Source organism: Diabrotica virgifera, chromosome 5 (genome assembly GCF_917563875.1).
Source record: "Diabrotica virgifera virgifera chromosome 5, PGI_DIABVI_V3a".
In the NCBI taxonomy this organism is placed as follows: domain Eukaryota; kingdom Metazoa; phylum Arthropoda; class Insecta; order Coleoptera; family Chrysomelidae; genus Diabrotica; species Diabrotica virgifera.
In genome coordinates, this window is record NC_065447.1 from 54,470,669 (window position 1) to 54,495,610 (window position 24,942).

The window sequence follows — 24,942 nt, forward strand, 5'->3', positions numbered from 1 at the left end:
CAGTAATCAACCCACTCCAGACCGATTTGTATATTTAGTCATTTTACTCGCCTTAAAAAGATTTGTAACAATATTAAGCTAGAAAAACTTAACGAGTAAATAAAAAAGCCAGAAAAAATATTGACTAAGTCCAAAATTTATTTCAAGACTTAAAATATTTTAAATCGTCTCTTCATTTTTTTCTGAATTCATTTGAAATAAACATAGTCTATAAGGTGAATTTTTTATTAACAATATATGACCCATACAATATCTGGAGAATTAAAATTAATAGAGACGCAAGAAGATCAAGCTCGAAAATAAAACTATAAGTCGGCGCCGATTACCGAATTTTGGAAATTTGTACCAAAATCGAAGTACATACTTTAAATTAAAAAAGAAGCTTGTCGAATTATTTCCACATTAGAAACAACGTTTTTTGTATGGACCATTTAATTCCATTTTAAAATTCGTGAAATCCTAACACATATCAGTATTAACTAACCAGCATCAGACAGAATTACTGAGAAGTTCTACCACAAATTATTCAGCAAATTTTAAAGAATCACCAAAAGAAAGAAAACAAATGTTGGACAGGGAAAGGAACGAAAACATTAGGACACATGCTAAGACAGGGACGAATAGAGAAAAAAGTTGAAAAAAGAAACCTGAATTGGTTTGGACATATATCTAGAATGAACGAGAACAGACTAGTAAAAAAGGTGACAGATGTCAAGAGACAGGGGAAAAGAAGAAGGAGCAGACCTGGAAAGGGGTGGATGGAACAAATCCAGGAAATCGGAACCAAGAGACGGAAAACAGCGCAACAGGTGAAGGAAATGGGAAGAAGACCGGAAGGCGTGGAAGAAATGGGTAAAAGATGGATAGGTGATAGCAAAGTTCGACTCTCTTATTGGGCATAAGGACAACGAGAAGAAGAATAAGGAAAACAAATGTAATTAAGTTTCAATATTTCGTAATTTTATTTCTGTTTTCAATAAATAAAAGTTCTGTTAAAAAACATTGTACATACCTTCTTTACATACTTTTTTAATACTTTTTTAATTGCGGCTCGCGAAAAATTTTAACTTGTGAAAAGTGGCTCTTGCTATAAAGGAGCTTGGCCACCCCTGAGTATAGTTTTTAATTGTTATGAAAATTATTTTTGTATTTTTCATTATATTTTTTTAATATTCTTTTATAATAATTTTTAGAATTAGTATAGTCAAACCAAATCATTTGGAAAGTATAAATGTTATTAGAATGCCAAGAGGTCCAGACGGTACAAGAGGATTCAATGAACGTAGGTAGTACTTTTTGGTAGCAGTCATATGATCTATTCTTATCACATATCCATTTTCACTTTCAAAAATGAAAACTTGAACAGGACTCAATCAAATAAATTATTTACTTGGAGTAAAAGGGTCCAAATTGTGATGCAAAGGCTCATGTACGAACATATTGTGGTCTGTATATAGAAAGTGTGTTGGAGGTTTTTCAGCGGACGTTATAAATAAGTTTATCTCATTTTAAGATAGTACATGAACATTTTTATATAAATAATATGTAAATTTTGCGCCTCTGGATGCCAAACTTAATTGTGTGCTGTTGATTTTATTTGAACGTTTACAAGACTGAAAATAGATAATAAGACACTAGTAGTAGTTTTGTATATATACGTATAAGTTTTATATACATGTAAAATGTTTTGTTATTTTATCTCAAAATATTATGGCTAGTGATTACTAAAAAAAGAGATTTTTGTAACAATAATAGAATAAAAACAGTTAAGACAATATCTGATCACAGTTCATAAAACGCAAAATTATATCTCTTTAAATAAGGTTCTATGTTCTAGAAGACCAAAGTACAATAATCACGATTTTATATTGAAATATTTTAGTACACAAAATGTATAATCTATATATTTGCAATGTCATACAAAAACACTAGATAAAGATTTGGGGAATTTAACAACTTTTAATAAAATATAATAATTATTTTAGTTAGAAAATAAATTGTATAAACATATTTTTGATGTTAAGTCTGGATATGGTATAGTGAAAAAGCAAGTGTTTTTTGTGCAAGATTAAAGACTGAAACATAACTCTTAGTCACTCTTCTTCTTCATGCGCCGTGCTCAACTATCGAGCGTTGGCTATCAAATTGGCTATAGTAATGTTGTTGACAGTAGCTTGGAAAAGGGATGCAGAGGATCTGTTAAACCATTCTCTTGGGTTTTTAAGCCCTGACGTTCTTCTTTGACCTGGCCCTCTTCTTACGTCTACCTTGCATTGTATTATTAAATGGAGTATATTATATCTCTTTGGATGTCGCATAATATGACCAAAATATTCAAGTGTCACAGGTCTCTTTCATTAATTGAATCGAAATAATAATTTAAAGATCGATCTATTAGTTTTTTAGCCTTTTTGTTTCATAGACGTCGAGAGAGCGTTTGATAGAATACAATAATTAAAAGATGTGATATGTGCACCTACTATATTATGACAAAAATTTACCACTGGATATCATAAAACTGATAGAAAACATATATGTAAGAAATAAAATAGAAATGAAAGTCAATGGAGTAAAACAGAACCCATAGAAGCAAACACAGGAATCAAGCAAGGAGATTCACTAAGCCCTCTACTGTTTAACATAATGTTGGATGCAATAATAAAACAAGTGAAGAAAAAAAGAGGGTACGGAATGGGCGATAGAGAGATAAAAATACTTTGTTACGCTGATGACACAGTGTTGTGTCGAAATGAAATGAAGATCTTAAGAACGATTGCTGGAAAAGGACTACAGGACAGGGTAAGAAGTGAGGAAATCAGACGCATAGGTGGGGTAAACAATATAAATACCTGAGTAAAGAACAGAAAAGAAGAATGCAATCAACACGTAAGCAGGATGTCTGAATCAAGGATAGTAAGAATAGCCAGGTACAAGTCACCGTTAGGCAGAAGAAGTATAGGACGCCCAAGGAAAAGATGGAATGACAATTTAGGGACAGAATGAAAGGCACCGTTGAAGAAAAACAGGCAGTACTGCCTATATTAAAAAAAGAAAAAGTTTTTTGTGGCCTATTTGACTATCTATTATCTGTGTGTCTGCAAATAAGATTAAGAGAAATTTATAACCAGTATTGCAACTACTGAATAGAACAATTAATTGATAAGAATTTCTGGTAGTTAGCAGGCTATTGGTCCAATACAAAATTTGCTATTTCGAGTAGGTCATGTGGTTCCCAGATAGTTTTATTTATTTTCATCGTTTTCAAGTCGGCCAATTTAATACTTTGAAGTAATTAATCAACAATTTAAACTCGGCCACTGTTTGGTTTTGCGCAAGTACTTCACAGTTCACTGAAGATGGACTGATACGTCCGAAAACGTTTGTTCTGAACAGCTGAAAATCCATTTGGATTTTATGCAATGCATAGATACAAATGTACTGCTCGAGTTTGAAAATAGATAATAAAATATCTAACAATAGCACGGGCAAAATACGTAAGCGTGAGCCACGTTCGTTATTCACTAGTAATGTCAACCCGCCTTTAATGTTGGTATTTTCTTATTGCTGACTTCTTTTGATATTGGTAACCAGAATCTACTACATTCTGTTGATGGGCTTGCTACACATTTTTCTTCATTAAGTATTTAATTTTCTAGTACAAATTTTCTTCATTGGGTAATTTTTTGTATATACAATTTCTTATACTTTTTTAGGTTTTTAACTGTGATAGGAGATATTTAATTATTTATTCATTATTTATTATTTTATTTTAAATTTGGACTCGTGTCTTGCTTATAATTTCTTAATAGCATTATTTACACGCAACCAAACTTTATGGAATCATGTGATATTTTTTATTAATTCAAGCGAATTTAAAAAACCAACATACGAAGTCAAACAATATTTGTTTTAAAACAATTTATTCCCCAACACATACAAATTAAAGGAAACAATTAAGTCTGGAAATAAAAAATTTAAAGTATTTGTTTTAATGTGAATAGCATGAAAAATTTCAATGTAAAACAAATAATGTTTAAATTGTTTTTATTTATTTATGTTTTTTTTTTTTAGTAGTTAGTGTTATCACCCCTGAACCTTATGCAAGCTTCAATTTACGTGAGCATGCTCCTAATAAAGTTGGCAACATTTTGTTTTGGTAGGTTGCTCCATTCTTCAAGAGAAGCTTGTATTGGCCGTGCAATATTTTGTGAATTATCCCGACGGGCTGTAATTTTTCTTTTAAGCATATCCCACAAGTTCTCTATAGGGTTAAGGTCGGGTGAGCAAGCAGCCCACTGCAGAAGAGTGATACCTTCTGCTTCAATAAAATCTGTAGTCACTCTTCTGGTATTAATGGGTGCATTGTCATGCATGAAAATTAAATTTTCTCTCATTTCTTCTCTCCTGAACCTACCTATAGGTTCTAGAACTAAATCAACAAACCTGCGAGCTGTTAAAGCTGTTTGGATAAAAATTAAAGGAGTTTCTTCTTCTTCTTTTAGTTTCTTGGCCTCCACCTCTTAGGTACTTGGTCAGTTATTAAATGAGTTTATTTACCGATGATAATGCCTCCCCAGAACATGGCACTTCCTACTTACTTCATATCTGTGAACAGATCTGGTAGTTTTCGTTATTTCTGGTCTTACTCGCCCTCCACGTACACGAATTGGTCGGTCATCTCATTTTACAAAAATTCTGGGTTCGTCTGAAAATAGCAAATTTGGTCAATTTCCATTGTTCCAGTTTTGGTGTTGAAGACACCAATTTAGACGATCAATATTGTGCTGCCTGGATAACTCGTGACTGTCTCTTGCTGTATGAACCCATACACATGAACTTTTTTTTATCGTTTTAACTGGAACACTTACACCTCTAGCTTCCCAAAGCTGCTTTTGGAGCTGTAGATAAGAAATTGTTGGATCTCTACTAGCTGCTTGGGCAATGAAACGATCGTGGCGAGTCGTTGTTACTTTTTGACGACTTTGTCTTGGTCTATTCGTTAAGCAATGGTTTGTTAGAACAGTGAGCGACGCACGGCATACGCGTACAGCAGAATCTGTTGTACTCGACGCACGGCAGATTTGACTGGGTCGGTTTGTTAGCATATTCTGTCGCTCTCAAAATAGTTTCAGTTTTCAGTTTGACGTTTGTTCTCACGAAGGGTATACGTAGAAAAATGAATTCTGACAAAATCAAAGCAATCATTTTATTACTCCTAGAAGAGGAGGAGGAAGAAGAGTTAATAATACTACATTTAAATAAAAGAAATAAAAATGTAAACGAAATGTTTTCATGTGCATTAAATTAACAGTCGAAATAAGATTGTTTCAGAACGAGGAAAAATTTCGAAAATATTTTAGACTGTCCAGGGATTTATTTGAAACTGTATTACAATTTATAAGGGATGAAATGACTAAAAAACCCTACAACAGAAGACAACATCCGATTTCTGCAGAAGAAAAATTAAGCATAAATTTGAAGTACCTAAGTTTTTTTTATTTAGAGAAAAAATAAAAATACAGTGTTTAAGTATATTCTGGCGAAAATACAAACGAATGCACGCTCTGAGATCCTATATTGGGTTCCAAAGAATTTTTTGGTCACAAGAATTATTTGTTATATATAGGAACCAATGTTATGAATAGAACTAATTCATATACCTAATTAATTTGCAGCCAGCTCAGTTTCATATCGCTAAACAATATTCATGAGTTCAGCTTTTATTCTTGCCTTTTCAATCGTACGAAATTTCGATACTTTGGAAGCCACACTTTCAAAAAAACATGTGTATAGAAGGATCACTTGATTTTTGAGCCAGTGTCGATGATGTTTCCGACTTTTTAACAAGTTTTTCAATCAGAGCGGTTCGTTCCTCTCGTCCCATTTTTAATTCACTCATTAATGAGAAATTTCTGTTTTTAGACATTGACTGTTTTCGGTTAGGAGACTCCTTGTCAAACTGAAATGTCAGAAATTTCTTGGAAATTTCTCTTATGTGGAAGTTATTGACCATTTGTATTTTATATTACCATTACATTGACCAAAATGGTTTCGAAGTAAAGAGACTTAGCAAGTGTATATTTCTGGCTCCTGGCGACAGGAACCAGGAGTAATAAATCGTATAATACAATAGTAATAGAAATTAGATGTTCGCTTCCCGTGAAGCATAATATGGTGTCTTTGAAGGGCACTACTGAAAGGTTTATAGTACCTATCTTTTGTTAAAGGCAACCTGCTTTTCTCTTTGAATATTTACCCAAAGTATTGACTGAAAACAGGTCAATTAACAGAGAACTATGTACATATTTAAAAATATGAAAATAGAATATTAATAAATGAGATATTCAATCAAAGCATACTTTAATAGTGATCAGGGATCTGTATAATATGGCAAGACAAAATTGTGTCACGTGTTGAATAATAACGATACACTTTATTTTGTACCAACGTTGTTTTATTATAATGCATGCCTCAGTTTAATAAATAATAGTAATAATACCAATTAATTTAAATACTAATAATATCAATTTAATACAAGTGACTTTTTCATTTACTTTGTTCAATTTAAAATATATCAAATCATCTAAACTTATTTTTGTTTGAATGAAATTAGTTTACCACCATGTTGTACACCGTGAGTTCAGCTGAACGTTTGCGTCCAAATCAAACCCCAGTTGATTCCAGCGCACACCGTCGACGTACACTGCTGTCAGTCTTCAGAGCGCGCAACTCAGCAGAACCTAACAATCCGTTAACATACAGAAACCATTCCTTTGATTTGGACTGACGTGCGCGGCGTTCGACTGACGGTGAGTTGTGCGTCGCTCACTGTTCTAACAAACCGTGGCTTTAGCTTTCCTAATTCCTGATACCTAACATGGGTTTTTGACACAACACCCTGTGTTACATCTACCACTACAGCTATGTTCCTCTGAGACATTCCTTGCTCCACAAGACCAATAATATTTCCCCTTTGCACGTCCGCTACTCCAACGTAGGGCATATTTTCATTTTTAAACGTAAAAATTTGTTTATTTTCGATTAATTTACAACTACAGCAAATAAATAATATACCCTATTCCACGAACATACGCCTGTTTTGGATTACTTCGACAACGAATATTTTACTGTGCAAAATAAGAAGAACGAAAGTAAATTGCAAATTACATTGTTGTTTATTGGAATAATTATTAGCGCCATTTACTTTCGTACTTCTTATGTTGCACAGTAAAATATTCGTTGTCGAAGTAATCCAAAACAGGCGTATGTTCGTGGAATGGCCCATAATCTCTAACGTACAGAGCTGTGTTATCTGATTGTTTTATCGGTTTGTTTATTTTCAATAAAAATCTTTATTCTTCGCAACTATAACAAGTTTTTTCAAACGAAATAAATATTGGTTTGAAATACATGGTGATTCCATATAAGTTTGGTTGTGTGTATATATTATATATCAAAGTAAGTTATCAATCAAAGTAGCACAGAAAACGAGAATAAATATCGTCTCCGTACCACCAGATTGACAACAGGTGGAATACTTTCTTTGGTTACACCTCCTGAGATTTTCAAAATTTATAAATCATACAGGATGCCGAGGAAATTAAGATGAGAGAATTTTAAATAATTCACAACTCATCTGCTCAGCGTGGTAAAACTTCAAACAAGAAAGATTCCTTAATACTCATACAAAAGAGTAAATGAATTAAAAATGTATAAACATTTTCAATTTCTTTGCAACACTAAATGCAGCAGCTGCATAATACTCTGGTTAAATCGGAGAGTGCAGGAAGAGTCTATACCGGTTTCGGAGGTCTTTTTCCCCTCATCAGTAGTCCCATATCCTCCTCTCTCCGATTTTTCCACGTATCATACTTTTGACCTTTCCGAATTGCAAAGAAAGAAATGTCACGGATGATCTAGAGCCGTAAATTTACTATTTACCGAAAAACAAAGTAAGTTATCAATCGAAGTAGCACAGAAAACGACAATAAATGTCGTCTCCGTACCCCCAGATTGACAACAGGTGGAATACTTTCTTTGGTTAGGTACACCTCCTGAGATTTTCAAAATTTATAAATCAAATAGGATGCCGAGGAAATTAAGATGAGAGAATTTTAAATAATTCACAACTCATCTGCTCAGCGTGGTAAAAATTCTCTCATCTCAATTTCCTCGGCATCCTGTTTGATTTATAAATTTTGAAAATCTCAGGAGGTGTAACCCAGTGCCGGTTTATCCACTGGGCGCTTCGGGCGGGCGCCCAGGGGCCCGTTCTTTTTAATTATAAAAAAATAAAGTCGCTAAATAATTTACATATTCTCCGAAAAAATCTCATACGCAGATACGCCAATACACTGCAAACGCCTTTGTTCTATTGTTACATCTCTTCACGCCTATACACAGTGCCGTAGTATAGCCCCACAGGGGCCCCGTGTCAGTGTTTGTGACGGAGCCCTTTTCCCGTTCTTTTTCGGCTTTAAAAAGAATAAAAACATATTTAAGGTCAAATTTGGGTCAAGAAAACCTAGACGCATTATCACTATTGTATATAGAGAATGAAGAACTGGAGAAACTGAATTGTGATAATATTTTATGGCAGTTTGCGAATGCAAAGTCAAGAAAAAAAGTGATCTAATTTTTGTCTTTATGTATTATTTAGAATATGTTTTTTTGCTTGTCATGTGTTGTTTTGTGGAACTTTCTGTTTTATTCATGTTTTTAAATGTATTTTTTGGATTATTTTTTACGTTTGCTATTTTTCTTGCTTGTTTAAAAAAATATTTTATGGATTTTACAATAAACCTTTATATTTAATGCATGTGTTTTCTTGTTAAAAAACTGACAACAAATAGCAATGAAGGGGGCCCCTAAACCTCCAGCGCCCAGGGCCCGAAGTTAGGTTAAACCGGAACTGGTGTAACCAAAGAAAGTATTCCACCTGTTGTCAATCTGGTGGTACGCAGACGATATTTATTGTCGTTTCCTGTGCTACTTCGATTGATAACTTACTTTGTTTTTCGGTAGATGGCTCTAGTTCATCCGTGACATTTCTTTCTTTGCAATTCGGAAAGGCCCAAAGTATGATACGTGGAGAAATCGGAGAGAGGAGGATATGGGACTACTGATGAGGGGGAAATGACCTCCGAAACCGGTATATACTCTTCGTGTACTCTCCGATTAAACCAGAGTATTATGCAGCTGCTGCATTTTCGTGTTGCAAAGAAATTGAAAATGTTTATACATTTTTATTATATATCATTTATATATCAATATATGTGTGGGCTTTTCTGAAACATCGTTCTCACGGTAAATGCCATGTTACCTTCTCTGGATGATATACTCGTACATTTTTGAGGATCACCACAAATGGCTTCTCCGGGATATACAGCAATGAATGTTGTTTCTACGCGTGAGCTTATTGAGTATTTGTTCCTTCAGGAGTTTTTGTTTTCTATTTATTTAAGTTTATCTGTTCTATGTCTTTTGATTTTTTTATTTATTTATTCATTGCTAATTTACAATCTACTTCAATAAAGTAATAAGTGAATGTGATTTGCTTGGGCAGGTGTCGTCCATTGACAACTCTCTGAAATTCACCTAGCAGCTAGGTCTTCTGGCCAAAGTGTTTTTAGGCGTCTGTCAATCAGTGGAGGGTTGAATAATTCGTCTATGAGATGGTTTGGAAGGTTTGCGCTGCGATTCCTGTATCTTCTGAAGTGGTCAGTGATCACATCATTGATAAAAGGAATTTTGAGGTCTGCATGAAGGGTTTGGTTTGACACGTACCATGGGGTTTTAGCTAACACACGAATAGTCTTTGACTGGAATGTCTGTAGTATTTTGATGTTGGATGGTTTGCTACAGCCCCACAGCTCGACTCTGTATAACTACACTGGTTTGAGTATTGTTTTATAGATGGTCAGTTTATTTTATAATGGAAGTTGAGATCTTTTGTTGATAGCCAGCTCATATTTTTAACTTTTAGGTCGAGGTGTCGTCGTTTGTAATTTTCAAGTAAGTTTTTCGTCTAGATGAAGGCCAAGGTACTTTACTTCTGTTTTTATTGGTATATTATTATGTAGGTGTAGTTTTGGACATCTAATTCTTCGATTTGTGAAATTTACAACATCTAAGCTAGTCTTCTAGTTCGTTGAGATGGTCTTGCAATTTGTTAAATGCTAATATTTCGTTGATGTCTGTACCAGTGTCATCCGAAAATGTTGCCATTAATGTATTTTCGCTAATAGGAATATCAGCAGTGAAAATTTGGTAAAGGAATGGGCCAAGTACGCTGACTTGAAGTACTCCGGATTCTATTTGGTGGTAGTTGGATAGGGTTCCTTCGTATTTAACTTGGTCATGTCAGACAAATATGATTTAAGGAGGAGATACGTCCGTGTTTAAAATTTTACTTTGTCTATGGAGTATAGTCAAAGAGTGTTCTTTATGTGGCTTGAATCCAACAATGCGGATTTGTACTTCTAGTTATTAATAACATACCGGTTACAGTCTAATAAACAATTACAGATATTACCTCGTCTACGCAGTGGCGGCTGGTGGGGTAAAATTTTGGGTAGTCCAAGCCAGCAAATTTCATATAAGTATGTGTAATACATAATATGCAAATATAAATTTATTTTTATGTATAAAAATACTTAGAAGGTAACTTTAACAGATTTAATAAAGCCCCAGAAAAACTCATTTTATGTATCAATTATAAAACTATCGCACTATTCCAAGAAAAATTTTAAGCAATCAACCGAGATCGGCCAAACCACTAGTAATAACAGTGAAAATCGAACAATTTTTTTTTCGAATTTTACGAATTTTTTTGAACTCATTTGCGCAAATGTGCACTTGTTTACAATTGTGTTGTTTGTCTAAAAATGTGTTACAATTGAATGGTGGGCTACAACAATGTTGTAAGCGACAGAATCGAGATTATGCAGGAGATGAAAAAAAACACATTGACAACCCATTTCTGAACATACGGATACCAACATTGCGGTACGAAAAACTCAGGGAAGGCAAAATATTTTTAGCCAGATTGAAAGATGCTCGCATTGGTCTTTTTATATACAATAATATTGCATTAAAACCTCACTTTGACCCAATATGTCGCTTACAACATTGTTGTAGCCCACCATTCAATTATAGATTATGTTACATATTTTTTTATCAAAATTTAAAAGAAAATTTATATTAGAACTCGATAATTATGTTTAAAGTGGCAACGAGGCTGGGCGAAGGCCAGTTCGATTCGGGCCTGTACACCAAGCATAACCCGACAAATAAAATCATTGTCCGGCAAGCTGCTTAACTTCAAACGCTTTTTGTACGGAGATCTTATGTGAGCTAGGTCGGCCTGGTGCGAGCGGGCCTATTAATGATATTTAAAATGCCTGAATACGATTGGATGCTTTCTGTGATAATAATATATGTACTTAATAACAAAGTTGTCTTAACGGACGATGATGTATTGAGTGATTTAGTACATTTAAAAGTTATTTACATGCTTTAACATAATTTTTGAATATATCTTTTTCAATTTTAAAGCTCTTAAAATTATTGAGTAGGCCCGGCCTATCCTGCCTACCCCCAAAAGCCGCCACTGCGTCTACGTCATTCGAAATAATCGTCACAGTTGCATCTAAAAAGACTGGAAAAGTAAATATAAGAACCAGACATAACCAAAAATTAGAAAGTGCATGCATGCCTGTCGTACAAGACTAGATTCTTATAAACGATTTGGCTTCTGAACAGAATACTTTTAAGGACGATGTCAGTCTTTATTAAGACTGTAAATAACATTTCAGCCTGTGAATTGTTCAAATAGTATTTACAGACTTATTTAATATACTTGAACATTGTTAAATCTTGCAAAATTATTTCCTTTAAGGCCTCATAACAATAATATATTTTCTATCTAGTTTATTGCTATATATGGCACATAAGTTAGTTTAAGATGCATTGATGTACGGTATGTTAATCAAACGATGATGCCTATTTTTTGTTTTAAACCATCTTTTGAACCAGCTCTACTAAGTTCGCTATTAATTATCGAAGGAAAGTACGCTCGCGGCGTCGTCTTGGTCCTAAACAATTATAGTCTGTTTTTAAACCAAGAGTAGTAATTTAAATTTCCCGCGCCGTAAAGCTTGTTTGTAATTGGTCCAACTTCAGGCAAGTTTACTCCACTGTTATCAAATTTTGACACTAATGTCATTTATAAAATTTTGACACTTCTATCATTTTATAGGTTAATTAAGTTATATCAGCGGTTTTTTGTATTCTCTACGTTATTCCTTTAATTTTTAGATTTTTAGTCTGTGTTTATATAAAAAACAGTTGTTTTTAGAACTCTTTAGCGATGTATTAGTATAATATAATATTTATGGATTACCGTCAAAGGCCGATATGATCAACCAAAAAAGAATATGTATTTGGTGGTATTTCTAGAGACTTTCTTGGGTGTGAATCTGTCTTTTTAGTTTACTCCTCTTGGTTTAAAAATAAAGCTTAGCGGTTGTCCAATTAGAGAAAAGGAACTAATTAACTTTTCACAACGTTGAGGAGAGATCCAAATAAAAGCATACCCACTGGCCTAAAACCACTTTGAGTTTAATCTATAACTTTATTATAGATAGATGTTTACCTATTTAACTATTGTTAATGTCGAAATTGTCGGTCAGATAGCCAACATGGTGCAAGACGCTTGATCGACAAATCTATGGTTCTGAGTTAGAGCCCATGGCCCCGTGAACAGAAAAATAAAAAGGCTAACGACGTAGTATAAAATTATAAGAATCTACCAAATACTATTGACTGTAATACATTGAACTCCCACAGAAATCTGGAAGCACGTTGCCACTAGCGTAACTGTCGGCTTGAGTTGAACTACGTTTTGACAACGTAAAATTTGACCAATTCTGAACATTCAAATTTAATTTTATAAATTTTTGAATAACGAGCTAATTTTGCTAAATTAAAATAAAATAAAAATAGTTCAAACACTTATACAAAAACAATAATAAAGCAATTTTATAAGTGTAAGGTTAGATTGCTCTGCTTATCCTACTCATACCGCTAGATGGCGCTATTTTTTTGCTTCCTCAAAATTAATGGGAAATGTCAAGAGTTGTATGTATTACAGTCCATAGTATTTGAATCTACGACTTACGCCCGGTTTCCGAAAGGATGATCATCTCAAAAATTATGTAATCGACGATTAACAATAGATTAAATGCGTCAGAAACGTCAACCAAACTAGTTTTAACAATAGTCGATCACCTGACAAAAGATTAATCGTTAGTTAACAGCCGATCATGAGTGTTTTGAGTCTACGAAAGGTCGATTAACCAGTTTCGCTTGTCAAACGGCGGTAAAAATGGACTGTTACCTAATCTGCGACTATCCGTCGATTAACGAGCTGTTAAGAGTTTTTTTAGTTTTTTAATTACTGTAATTAACAAATACCGGGAAAAAATTGTCAAATAACACATATATAAATGATATAAATCATATTATTCAATAAAAATAAGATTTTTTTATGGAAGAAATAATTTAAAATATTTATTTAACTTGCAGAACATGGATATCTCGGACATTTTTTATATTTTATTATATAATTTATATTTTTTTTCTTTTAAAAATGTAAGATAACAAGGATGCTAGACTCATAGAGCTATTTTTTGAGAGGCCAGAGCTCTAAAAAGCAGAACATAATGATTATAGCGATGTAAATAAGAGGGAAAACGTGTGAGAAATTATAGCAGCTAACTTTGAAGACAATAAAACAGCCGGTAAATAAATTAAAAATAAATATAAAAAGTAAATATATAGACCAAAAATGAAAATACGATTATAAAATATTATAGATCATAAATAAACTGTTTTATATCTCCAACTCCCGTCACATAACCTAGCCTCATTTTTAAAATGCTCTCGTTCAATTCTTGCTCCAAACAAAAGTGACAGTACGTAAGAGAGAATGCACCTTTAGAATCTAAAGATACAAGTTTGGATTTAGAGGTTAATATAATTGAAATTTTGAAGGATAACAGCCAATTGTGACAGTATCGCTACCAAATCGTATGTCAGATCATCGATTACATGATCTATGATCATGCAATTTTACAATAATTGGCGTTTGAGAAACCCATCACAGGTTAACAGTTGATCAAATCTGACAGCCGATTAGATGATCGGAGATTTGAATAACGTTTCGGAAACCGGCTGTTAGTCTGGAATAAGCTGGTTTCTAATTGACATATGGGGAGCAGTACGGCAAGGGCTTGCGGCTCAGTGATACTCCATAGATCCCTACTGGAAGGGCGTTGACTCTTAAAAACGGTGTATATATTTACTTTCAAAATATTTATGTAAATATTCAGAGTAGTGTTATCTTAGGGTTAGATTAACATACTTTACTGACTAAGCTTTAGATCACGTTGACCAATAATTTTGGTACACACTATATTTTTATAAACTACCGATAAGAATATTAAAATAATTTTGTAAGATTTTGTGCAATATATTTTTGTGTGCATATATGCAATATAATATATATCTCATGACATATTTAGGTTAAGTATTTATAAAATTATGTTTTGTGTTTTTAGAGATTAAGTATTACATCAAATAACAATATATTTTTTGTTTTTGTTATTTTATATAATTAGGACATGATCTATTTAATCTATTATTTATCCTTAACTTAAATTTTGTAATATATTCAAAGAATAGGTAACTCAATAAATTAGTAGCAGTGTTAAGAACAGGTAGTAAATATCTTTTCAATTTTTTCTTGCTAAATATATGTTGTTAAATATATTAAATACAGGGTGGACCAAAAATCTGGAATCGCCTAATTATCTCTTAAATGGATGGTCCGAATTTGTTCAAAAACCGGGATACGCCTATTCTGCAATATGGAGATTTCAAATTTATTGCTTGATGATTCTTACCATTTTTCCGATATTATTGGTCACTTTGGTTTTTTAAATACAACCCTAATCCTATGTATATTGTATTATTATTGGAATCCTCACTTCAATACAAGTTCTACCTTGTGTAACCCTTTTGTATTTTATCTAGTCACGAAGGTCTAAGTGCCGGCGCAAATTGAACCTAAGCGAGCACAACCTGGCACCGGCGGGACGGGTGACCTGTGTAGTTATTTTTCTAGCGCACCGCATATTGTTCACAACAAAACCCAACCGTTGGCTGTCTCTGCAACGAATAGAGGGACGGGCAAAATCAGTGCGGACGTGTAACGGTTACTTTTGATACCGGGTCTCAGTGGTAGATACTGAGTACAAAATACTGATTACAAAATACTGATGTATCTGTATCTGATGTGTTTCATAGATTATAACAAGGCCTTTGATAAAGTGCGGCATGATCATCTAATCAGACTCCTGGCAGAAAAGAATTTAGATAAACGAGATATCCGACTAATAGCAAATATGTACTATAATCAGAAAGCAGTGGTGAGAGTAGAGAATAATACCACTGAAGAAATTGAAATAAAGCGAGGTGTGAGACAAGGGTGTATACTGTCACCAACCCTGTTTAATATCTATTTCGAAGACGTAATGAATAGAACACTCTCTGAGCAATCCATAGGTATTAAAATAAATGGTGTTAGATTAAACAATCTGAGATTTGCCGACGACACCGTTCTGATCTTAGAAACACTTGAAGAGCTACAGACATTGGTGAATAAGATAGCAGACTGCAGCGAAGAATATGGACTATCTTTGAACATAAAGAAAACTAAATTTATGGTAATATCGAAATCAACACGAAATGTCCAAAATTTATATTTACACAATGAAATTATCGATCGAGTTAGCAAATACAAATATTTAGGCACTTTTATAAATGAAGACAACGATAGCTCAGCAAAAATCAAAATAAGAATAGAAAAAGCCAGATCCATATTCACTAAAATGAAGAGAGTGTTCTGTGGAAGATTTGAGCCTTGAAATGAAACTTCGCCTGATGAGATGTTACGTACTTTCTGTGCTGTTCTACGGAATGGAGTCAAGGACGCTGAAAAAGATTGATACCTAAAAATTAGAGGCATTTGAACTGTGGATGTATCGCAGAATCTTGAGAATATCATGGACGGAGAGAGTCACAAACGTCGAGGTCTTGAGAAGAATGAATAAAGAAAAGGAAGCTTTGAGGTGATGTTTAAGAAAAATTCTAATCCTAAAATCCTAATAACTAAGACTGGACAATAGATTTCTACTTCCTCTTGTAATTTGCATCTCATTTGTACCTTTTAAAACCTTAAATGCCTACGTTTTCTCAACAATTAACAAATTTGCTTTTATGTACGTCAGTGTCCCGAAAGGTGCGAACTTTGCTAAAAACTAATTATTTTATCAGCCGATGCCGATACTATTATTATAAACAACAGTGATTGTGATTTGATTGTCGTTGCAAAAACTGCTTACCTATTACACATATATGTATATCTCGTCTAAATATTTTGTTTTTAAGCATGAACAAGCCCGGTATGATGACATATTTTATTTGAGGATATGCGATATTCACAGATGTGCTTAACTGTTTTTAGTAATGAATCATTTTTAATGATAATGTTGTGTAGATTTGAGAAATGAATGATATTTACAAAATTTTTATACCTACAGAAAAGGGATTACGCCATCATTTGTGACATTGTATTTCTAGGCCTGGATCCCGCGTACCAACAAAAAGTTGATTAATAGCAAGCTGAAAATTTGTTAATAGCTTAACGGTGTCTCGTCAGACAAACTTTGATGTACGGGAACACTGAAACAGGGGAAGTTTTAATTGTGGAACAGGTTAAAAATTTGGAACGTCATACTACGAAAACGTCCCATGTATTTTGTCGGACAGAACTTCCAATTGATTTGTTATCCTTTCATTAAACTCTCATGTAAAAATCATACTGGTAATTCCGAACGAGTTCTATTAGCTTCTCTACGTCCATCTCGAAACCAAAACCACATCTGAGAATTGAGTCACGCGTCCCACGACACCAGAAAACTGTGTTTCGATGACAAACGTTCGCATGTGTAGACCTGGCACTGTATTCACTGATATAGGATGCGCAGAACTCTCTACGCACCCCGCCGGTACCAGGTTGTGTTCGCTTAGGATCAATTTGCGCCGGCACTTAACCCGGCATTGGTCGCTAGGTAGATTGTTACGCGAGTGGTCGCGCGTGAGATTTTCTCTCACATATCCAACTTTTGCCTTTCTTTACAAAATTTTACAAAAAAATGAGGTTTCATCAACGATAAAGCCATTTGCTTTAAAAAGACACGACGTTTTTCTGTTTTATTATTATTATCTTTATATAAAATGTGACTATTGATGCCGCGAATATTTAGCATTGAAAAATATATGGCAAGTGACCATCTACAACTAACCCGTGAAACAGAATATAGGATTTTCATATCATTGACCACATATACGGCGCCTTTTATTACATCATAAAAGGATATTATTTTAGGTTTTAAGGGGAAAAATAAAATTAATTTTTATACACAGTTGGTGACGCCGGTGGTCACTTGATGAGAGAATCTCTCACATGAAGCGCACTGACTCAACAATATGGTGATACTAAGTCAACTGAGGCACTATCTAAGCGGACGAGTCTATTAGATTGTCGAGGGAGGATAGTTAGGAGACCAGAAGGAACTACAGCGTGTATAATTTCCCAAAAAAAAAGTTGTGCGCAATTTGGCGCCAGTGTAGCGACCACTGGCGGGTTAAAGAAATAAAAATTCTCAGTGCTAAATAGTTTTGAAGTAATTCAGTAAATGTAAAATGTGATTTTGACATTAATTTCGTTAAGGATTTGTTTAAACCCTACAAAATCCAGTTGTTGCAAGAATTAGGTAAATGGAAGATGATATAACCCACAGTGGTTCTAAATTCTGAAAACGTGGTCATGAGGTAAATAAACAGTCCCTATCTAGGGCTTCTCATGTTTACAGTAACTGTTGTTTCATACTATCGTAGAGTCGTAATACGCAGGTATAAGGATCAGATATGGTGTATTCTTATTCTTGTCTTATTCCTAGCTCAGGAACAAGTGAGCCATGTACGACGATATTTTTACCGGCAGTGAAAGTGAAAAAGAACGCGTATCTTGAAAACGCTGTAAAAAGTTTTGTTGTTTCTCAATTTTATCGCTGTAAAGCAGATTCTTTTTCAAGTGTGTTTTAATGTAGGATATAAGTTGACTTAAGCTTTGATAACAATAAATGCCTAAAACTTGTTAATTAATAAACAGTAAAAAGATACTTGAAATAATCAAAAAATATTTGTAAAGATACATTCAAAAAGTGCATAGTTCGACTAACGTTTATTAATCTAAAAATGTACAGTAAGGAGATACAGAATCACATTGGTTTAGCTGCCTTTATCTGCCTTTGCATTGCTGGCAGTTGTTTGAATACAAAAGTGTGAAATGACGCATTATTATTAAAAATATTAGATGATTCTGGGGGTTTTTGAGTATGTATATTGGCGGTTGTACATAATAGGTTCTAAATATTGTACTTCAAGTTGCATTCATAATCAGCAATTTGCAAATCAGCAAAAACAAAATTTGCCTTTAAAATAAAATTTTCTAATTTCTTTCCCGACATTGGATCCGCCATTTTGTTTTAAAGAATGTCATATTCGTAATCAGCGATGCCAAAAACCCTTAGGTGCGAAAGTAATTCCTTCGTGTATGAAAAATATACGCTTTAAAGTTTCACGACCTCGTTTTCGGCATTTGAAACCACAGTGCTACCGTAGGTTACAGTTTAGTCAGGTAAAGGTGAATAAAATTCTAACTGACGAGAACTTCGTTAACAAGATATGTTTTTCCGACGAAGCAACATTTACACTATGTGGGAATGTAAATCGTCAAAATTTAAGGTATTGGAATAAGGTAAATCCACACTGAATACGTGAAAACCATGCTCAAAGACCACAAAAAATAAATGTATGGTCGGGTGTGGGGCATAGTGGGTAAGTCAATTAATTGGGCCATTTTTTATAGAAGGAAATTTAACAAGCATAATTATGAAATGCTATTGTAATTGAATGTAAATGAATTGAAATTGTAACTGCCCTGAAATATAAGTGTGGAGCCATTTTTAATGTTTTCAGCAAGACGACGCTCCGGCTTATTTTGGTGTAAATGTTTTAGTGGCGGATCTACGGGGATAGGGGAAATTCCCCTCATCCCCCCCCCCCAAAAAACAAGGTCCAAAAATTGTTTTTGACAAATTTCAATAAACATAGAAATGTATGAAATGAAAACCCAGTAAACCCGCTAGTTAGGATAATTAAGAAAACTTAATGCATCTACATTACTTTATTTAAAAATTTAAACCCAAACATAACATTTGTAGCCTGTATCCGAAAAAAATTTAAATTATAGATATAAAACCAATAACCCTATGGTTAATAGTTTTGAATTTTAAAGAAATACTTTTGTATTGTCGTGTTTTCGAGGGAACTGGCAGCTTGGTACCAGATGTTGTCGAACTGGCCGTAAGATAAATGCCTCTTTTAATAAGAGAAAATCAAAACTCCAAATGATTTTATTTTGAACTGTCCATTGATAAACCAAATAGTATTTTTTTATTGCAACCATTAAGGGCATAGGCGTAACATGTCGCCTGTCAAAATGTTCAATGTGTTTAAAGTATTCATTTTTTTCGAATCCTGAGAAAACTAATAAATATTTTTGAAAAATTTAAACGCAGCATGAAAGATTTCATTATTTCTGAGCCAGCCTGGCTCAGAAGCCAATTTGGCTATCAGCCATTGGCAGATAGCCAAAACAGGACTTTAAGTGGTTAAAAGAATTTCTATAGTTTTACAATACAAAAAAAATGGGTGGAATAATATTAGAGTTAAAAATATAGGCGTCTAATGTAAGTACAATTAAATCGGAAAATATCGACCGTACGAAAAAAAAATGGTTAAAAAAATTGTAATAATTACTGTAAACACGATTTATTTGGAACAATTTCAGCTCCTACCATTTTTGTCAAAAAGTTGAAAATGGAGGTGATATTGGAAGAGATATATGGCGGAACAAAAACCACCGCTATCAAATCAAGCAGGTCTTATGTTCACTCCTTTACCGCATACGTACTACCTGAAATATTGATTTTAGTAAAAAAATGAAGATCAAAATTGTATAAAATTTAATTCTGTCCATTTTTGTATAGAGGGTACTTTCTAGGTACATTGTTGTTCTATAAGTAATAATACACGAGATAATTCAATAATTATGCTGTTTCCCCCCATAACTAGGTATATATCAACGGCACAAAAAAAAATTATAATAAAATAAATTATTGTTGTTCTGAAGCTATTTTCTTATGGCATTTTTATAATCAAGTATATTCAAATGGGAAATAAGCCACAATTTTACCTAAAAATGCAATTTTTTTGTAATTTTGAGAGTAAACTAAATGTAAACCCAAATACTTGCGATGTCGGGATAGTATCACGAGGTTTTTCCTGGTTTTCCCTCGTGATTTACTATGGAATCTCTAACGCGAGAATTTCAGTACCACCGTTGCATTTGGTTGTCTTTTTAAAGACAGATCACATGCTATGATTTTTTGTGGCGACTATTCTTGAGTTGGGATTGATTTCATGTAATCGAATGAACTATCTTTTAGTAAAGTCGTCCCAGGAACGCAACTCATCAATATTGGCAATATCATTTTTAAAGTCGTCTACTTTAAAATGTATAATACGTGTCTGAATTGCCGATATAAATGAGTCAGATTAAATAAATTATTAGAAGAATTTTTTACTAAGCAACAACATTTTTGTTTATTTAATATTATTTTGTATTTTGACAACGACACCCGACTTGGGCGTCGAAACGTTAATAAAATCATTTTTAGGTAAAATTGTGGCTTATTTCCCATTTGAATATACTTGATTATTAAAATAAATTATAGGAAATCATATTTTCAACAATTTCAGTCCTCACACTTTATGTCGAAAAGTTAAAAATGGCCGAGATATTGAGCAAAAACGGTTCTCCTTTAAAATCAAGATGGCGGCTAACGCAAGAGCGGAATTCGTTCGCTATTTTAAATTTACACTACTATTGACCCCCTAAAGATTAGAAAAATAAAATCTTGCGTGGGTATTTCGGCATGCAAGATCAAATACTAACCCGACTAGACTATATAATTTTGACTCTGATATTATTGCATGTAACTTTTCTTGTATTGTATAACTATACAAATTCTTTTAACCACTTAAAGTTCTGTGTTTTGGCTATCTGTGGGCAAATTTTCGGTTAAATCGAAGAACTTATGTTTTGGGAATGGAGGAACATGTAAAAACAGTATTTTAACGTTTTTTGCACTAAAATTTGATCAAAAAACTTGTTATCATGCCTAATATTCACATTTTTGAGTCCCTCCCATTAAAATATTATTTTTTCCATTGATACTTTACGATAAAAAATTGCAAATTTGTTTAAATAAATACCAAATCACTGTAAAATGATATTTTGAGAAAAAAAAAATAAGAAGAAAACGGTTCGATCTCCAATGTCTTATTTTTACCCCACCCCAATGTTTTTCATTGGAAGTCCACCCCCCAAGGTAAATTTCTAGATCCGACACTGAAATGTTTAGGCGTTTAGATCAGACGTTTCGCGAACGACATTCTCCGTCAAAACTTTCGAATGGTATATGGCCCTTACGGAGATAGCGTGACAAACGAATGAAGGTGCAGATACAATAACGGGTTAGCGGTTAGAGTCTCTTTTATGTTAGGAAAATCTAGTCAGATATAGATATATAAAGGGACAATAGACTCAGATGGGCTGGGCATGTGAGACGCAATAACGACAATCGCTTTATAAACAATGTTTTTGGGAAAGGCCAGATGGAAGAAGGTCTGTAGGACGGCCTAGAAAAAGGTGGGAAGATGCAGTCATGAAAGATCTGGAGAAAATCGGAATGAGACGTGAGACAATGGCAAATAGTTGCACAAGACCGACAAAAACATGGAAGGCAATAGTAAACTCGTCAACGGTCAACGACTCACGAAGAGTTGTTATGCCAGTGATGATGATGATAGTTCGTAAGTTAGGTAGTGTTGGTTTTGAATGGCCTCGTCGTTCACTCGATTTGAATCCTAAAGAATATTTTTATTGGAGACACTTGAAAAGTAGAATTTATTAAACTAAACCAGCAAATGTGTCACAGCTGAGGCAAAGAATTATCGATGAATCCATATTAATTTCTGGAGAAATATAATAGACGCATTCTACCATCATTTAGGATACTGTCAAATTAACATCAGAGGACATTTTGAACAGTTGATTATATATACCTTAATTTAGCAGTTTAGTAAATTTTAATTATTATGTGTAAATTTAGTTGTACATAGTATGAATCAACAAATTTATTAAAATTATTAGCCATTTCTAGACTTTTGTTTTATCTTTTTAAAATGTTCCTGACTACATAAAATCGAAAGTATTGTATCCAGTTGAATTGGTATTAGAGTGGAAAATTCAATAAAAGTACAAAATACACGGTGTTGTATTTGAAAAACCAAGTGACTAATAATATCACAAAAAATTGTAAATCTGGAAACGTTACAAATATCAAATTTCAAATCGTCATATTACCCCCCACTGTGGCTCAGTGGTAAAAGACTTTACTAAGTAACAAAACATTTACTGAACACACACATTACACTTTCTGATTGCAAAATTAATCGTACCATGCCAACGGCCATTAGTTGTCGAAGCATTTAAGCTAAATAAAAAAATCCTCATATTGCAAAATATATGTAAGTATCACTGTTTTTATATATTTCGGACCATCCGTTTGAAAGATATAATTAGACGTTTTCAGACTTTTGATTCACTTTACGGCTCTTGCTGCTTCTCGTACTTCAATCTCCACAATCGTTGATCTTTCCAGTCGTTTTCTTCCATTTCTCGGATTCCATGGTTCCAATGGTGCCTAACTCGTTTCCGTCTATTTGATGGAATATGCGCGAAGATCTTTTTAGGCCTTTCATTGGTCATTTGTTTTACATGCTCATACAAGAATTATAAAATTTTCTTTAATTTTTATACCACAGTTAACTGTAACGCAAATTATGAGCCCGAATTTAATGCTGAATTGTGTAGAGCTGTCATATCTGCCAATATTACTCTTAAAAATTACAGAACGACACATTTAAAAAAGTTTTAGAAAAAAATTACGGCTTCGACATACCAAATTAAAGCACTTTGCTCAAATAATTTTGTATAATATATGTCCATATTAATGATTCAAATAAAATTAAATTATTACAAGAATTTTTTTACCAAGTAACAAAAACAAAATTTGTTTGATTTATTAATATTTTGTATTTTGAGAAAGATTCGAAGTAAAAATTGTGGCTTATTCCCAATAAATATAAAATAACTAGAACACATGTTTTTACATTTAAAAAAATAAATATCACCTTATTTGTAATCGATAACTATGTTTAGAACACTTCGACAGTTGATAAATTGACTTGTGAATGTTTCTTGTTCTTCACATAAGACGGGAACCAGCTTCTGTAGTGGTTGATTACGAAGACTCTGATTATCTTTGTCGAGTCGAAGCAAGGTGTAAATCGGTGTTCTTCTTCTTTTATATAGGCAGTACTGCCTGTTTTTCTTCAATGGTGCCTTTCATTCTGCTCCTAAGTTGTCATTCCATCTTTTCCTTGGACGTCCTATACTTCTCCTGCCTAACGGTGACTTGTCCCTGGCTATTCTTACTATTGGCGAGGAACCGTAAAGTGGGCGACGCCTGGTGACGAATTTGAAAAGCATAAACTCTAGGAAAACATTGGCTTTGCCATTAATTTTTGTACATATTTGTGGTCAGTTTATGTTCCTCAGTAGTCATTCCTATTATACTCTACGTAGTGACCTAAACTAACCAATGCCAAATCACACATTTTGTTAATTTAACATTTGTATTAAACGTAGTATTTTTAATGTTTAAGCGACTGCAAAATTAAATAAATAAATAAAATGTAGTATATATTCTGTACATAGAATGTACATTGTTATGCAAAATATTCCGACCACCTCATAATTTCCAGAACACAATTATTATAAAATAAATTCACATAATATCATAAAATCAATTCAAACATAGGCAATACAGACCTTATGAGAGTTTTTAGCGCTGTGATGCCGATTTTATCAAAAATAATTTGTATTCGAACATTAGAGAGATTAAATTAAAACTGTTTTAGAAAGGCAATTTACAATTTTAGGATTCATGTGCGTAATAACTATAGTATATCAAATAAACTTAAACGCATACGAATCCTAAAATTGAGATTGGCTTCCTAAAAAGTTTTAATTTAAACTCTCTAATATCTGATTACAATTTCTTTTTGATAAAATCGGCATCACCGCACTAAAAACTCTCATAAGGTCTACATTGCCTATGATCCCTATAGGGCTTTTCATCGATTGTCATTTGTTTCGAGCTTCTGTCATGTGTCACATAATATTAATATATCTACGTCATACGTCTTCGGTTTGTATCATTGGTAATACCAATAACGTACGACGTAGATATATTAATATCAGTGGCGGCTCGTATAACTTTAGGAAGGTAGTGCCAGAATCCGGGCAGCTGCCTAAATTTTTTGTGGCGGTTTTACGATATGGTCAAAAAGGATATAAAATATAAATAAAAAAAAAATAGGCGCAGATATTTTTATCTTATATCTATATATTTACTATTTTTGGGATGCCAAAAAATTTACCAAAATTTATCAAAACAGTTCCGTAAATTAAGTAATTAGCAATAAAATAAATTGGATATAAGCAATAAAATAAAATAAATAAACAATGGATTTAAAACATTTAAAATACATTCAGCGATT

At 33.3% G+C, this 24,942-nt stretch overlaps 1 protein-coding gene across 1 annotated transcript in view; it reads left to right on the plus strand.

Annotated features, from left to right (window-relative positions):
* The window catches only part of LOC114339319 (SUZ domain-containing protein 1), a 30,929-nt gene extending 7,452 nt beyond the window's left edge, over positions 1-23,477 (plus strand). Inside the window, exon 4 of the mRNA XM_028289953.2 lies at positions 1,194-23,477. Within this exon, the coding sequence (XP_028145754.1) occupies positions 1,194-1,290 (97 nt within the window). The 3' untranslated portion in view covers positions 1,291-23,477. The remainder of the gene's footprint in view (positions 1-1,193) is intronic.
* Positions 23,478-24,942: the final 1,465 nt, after the last annotated feature.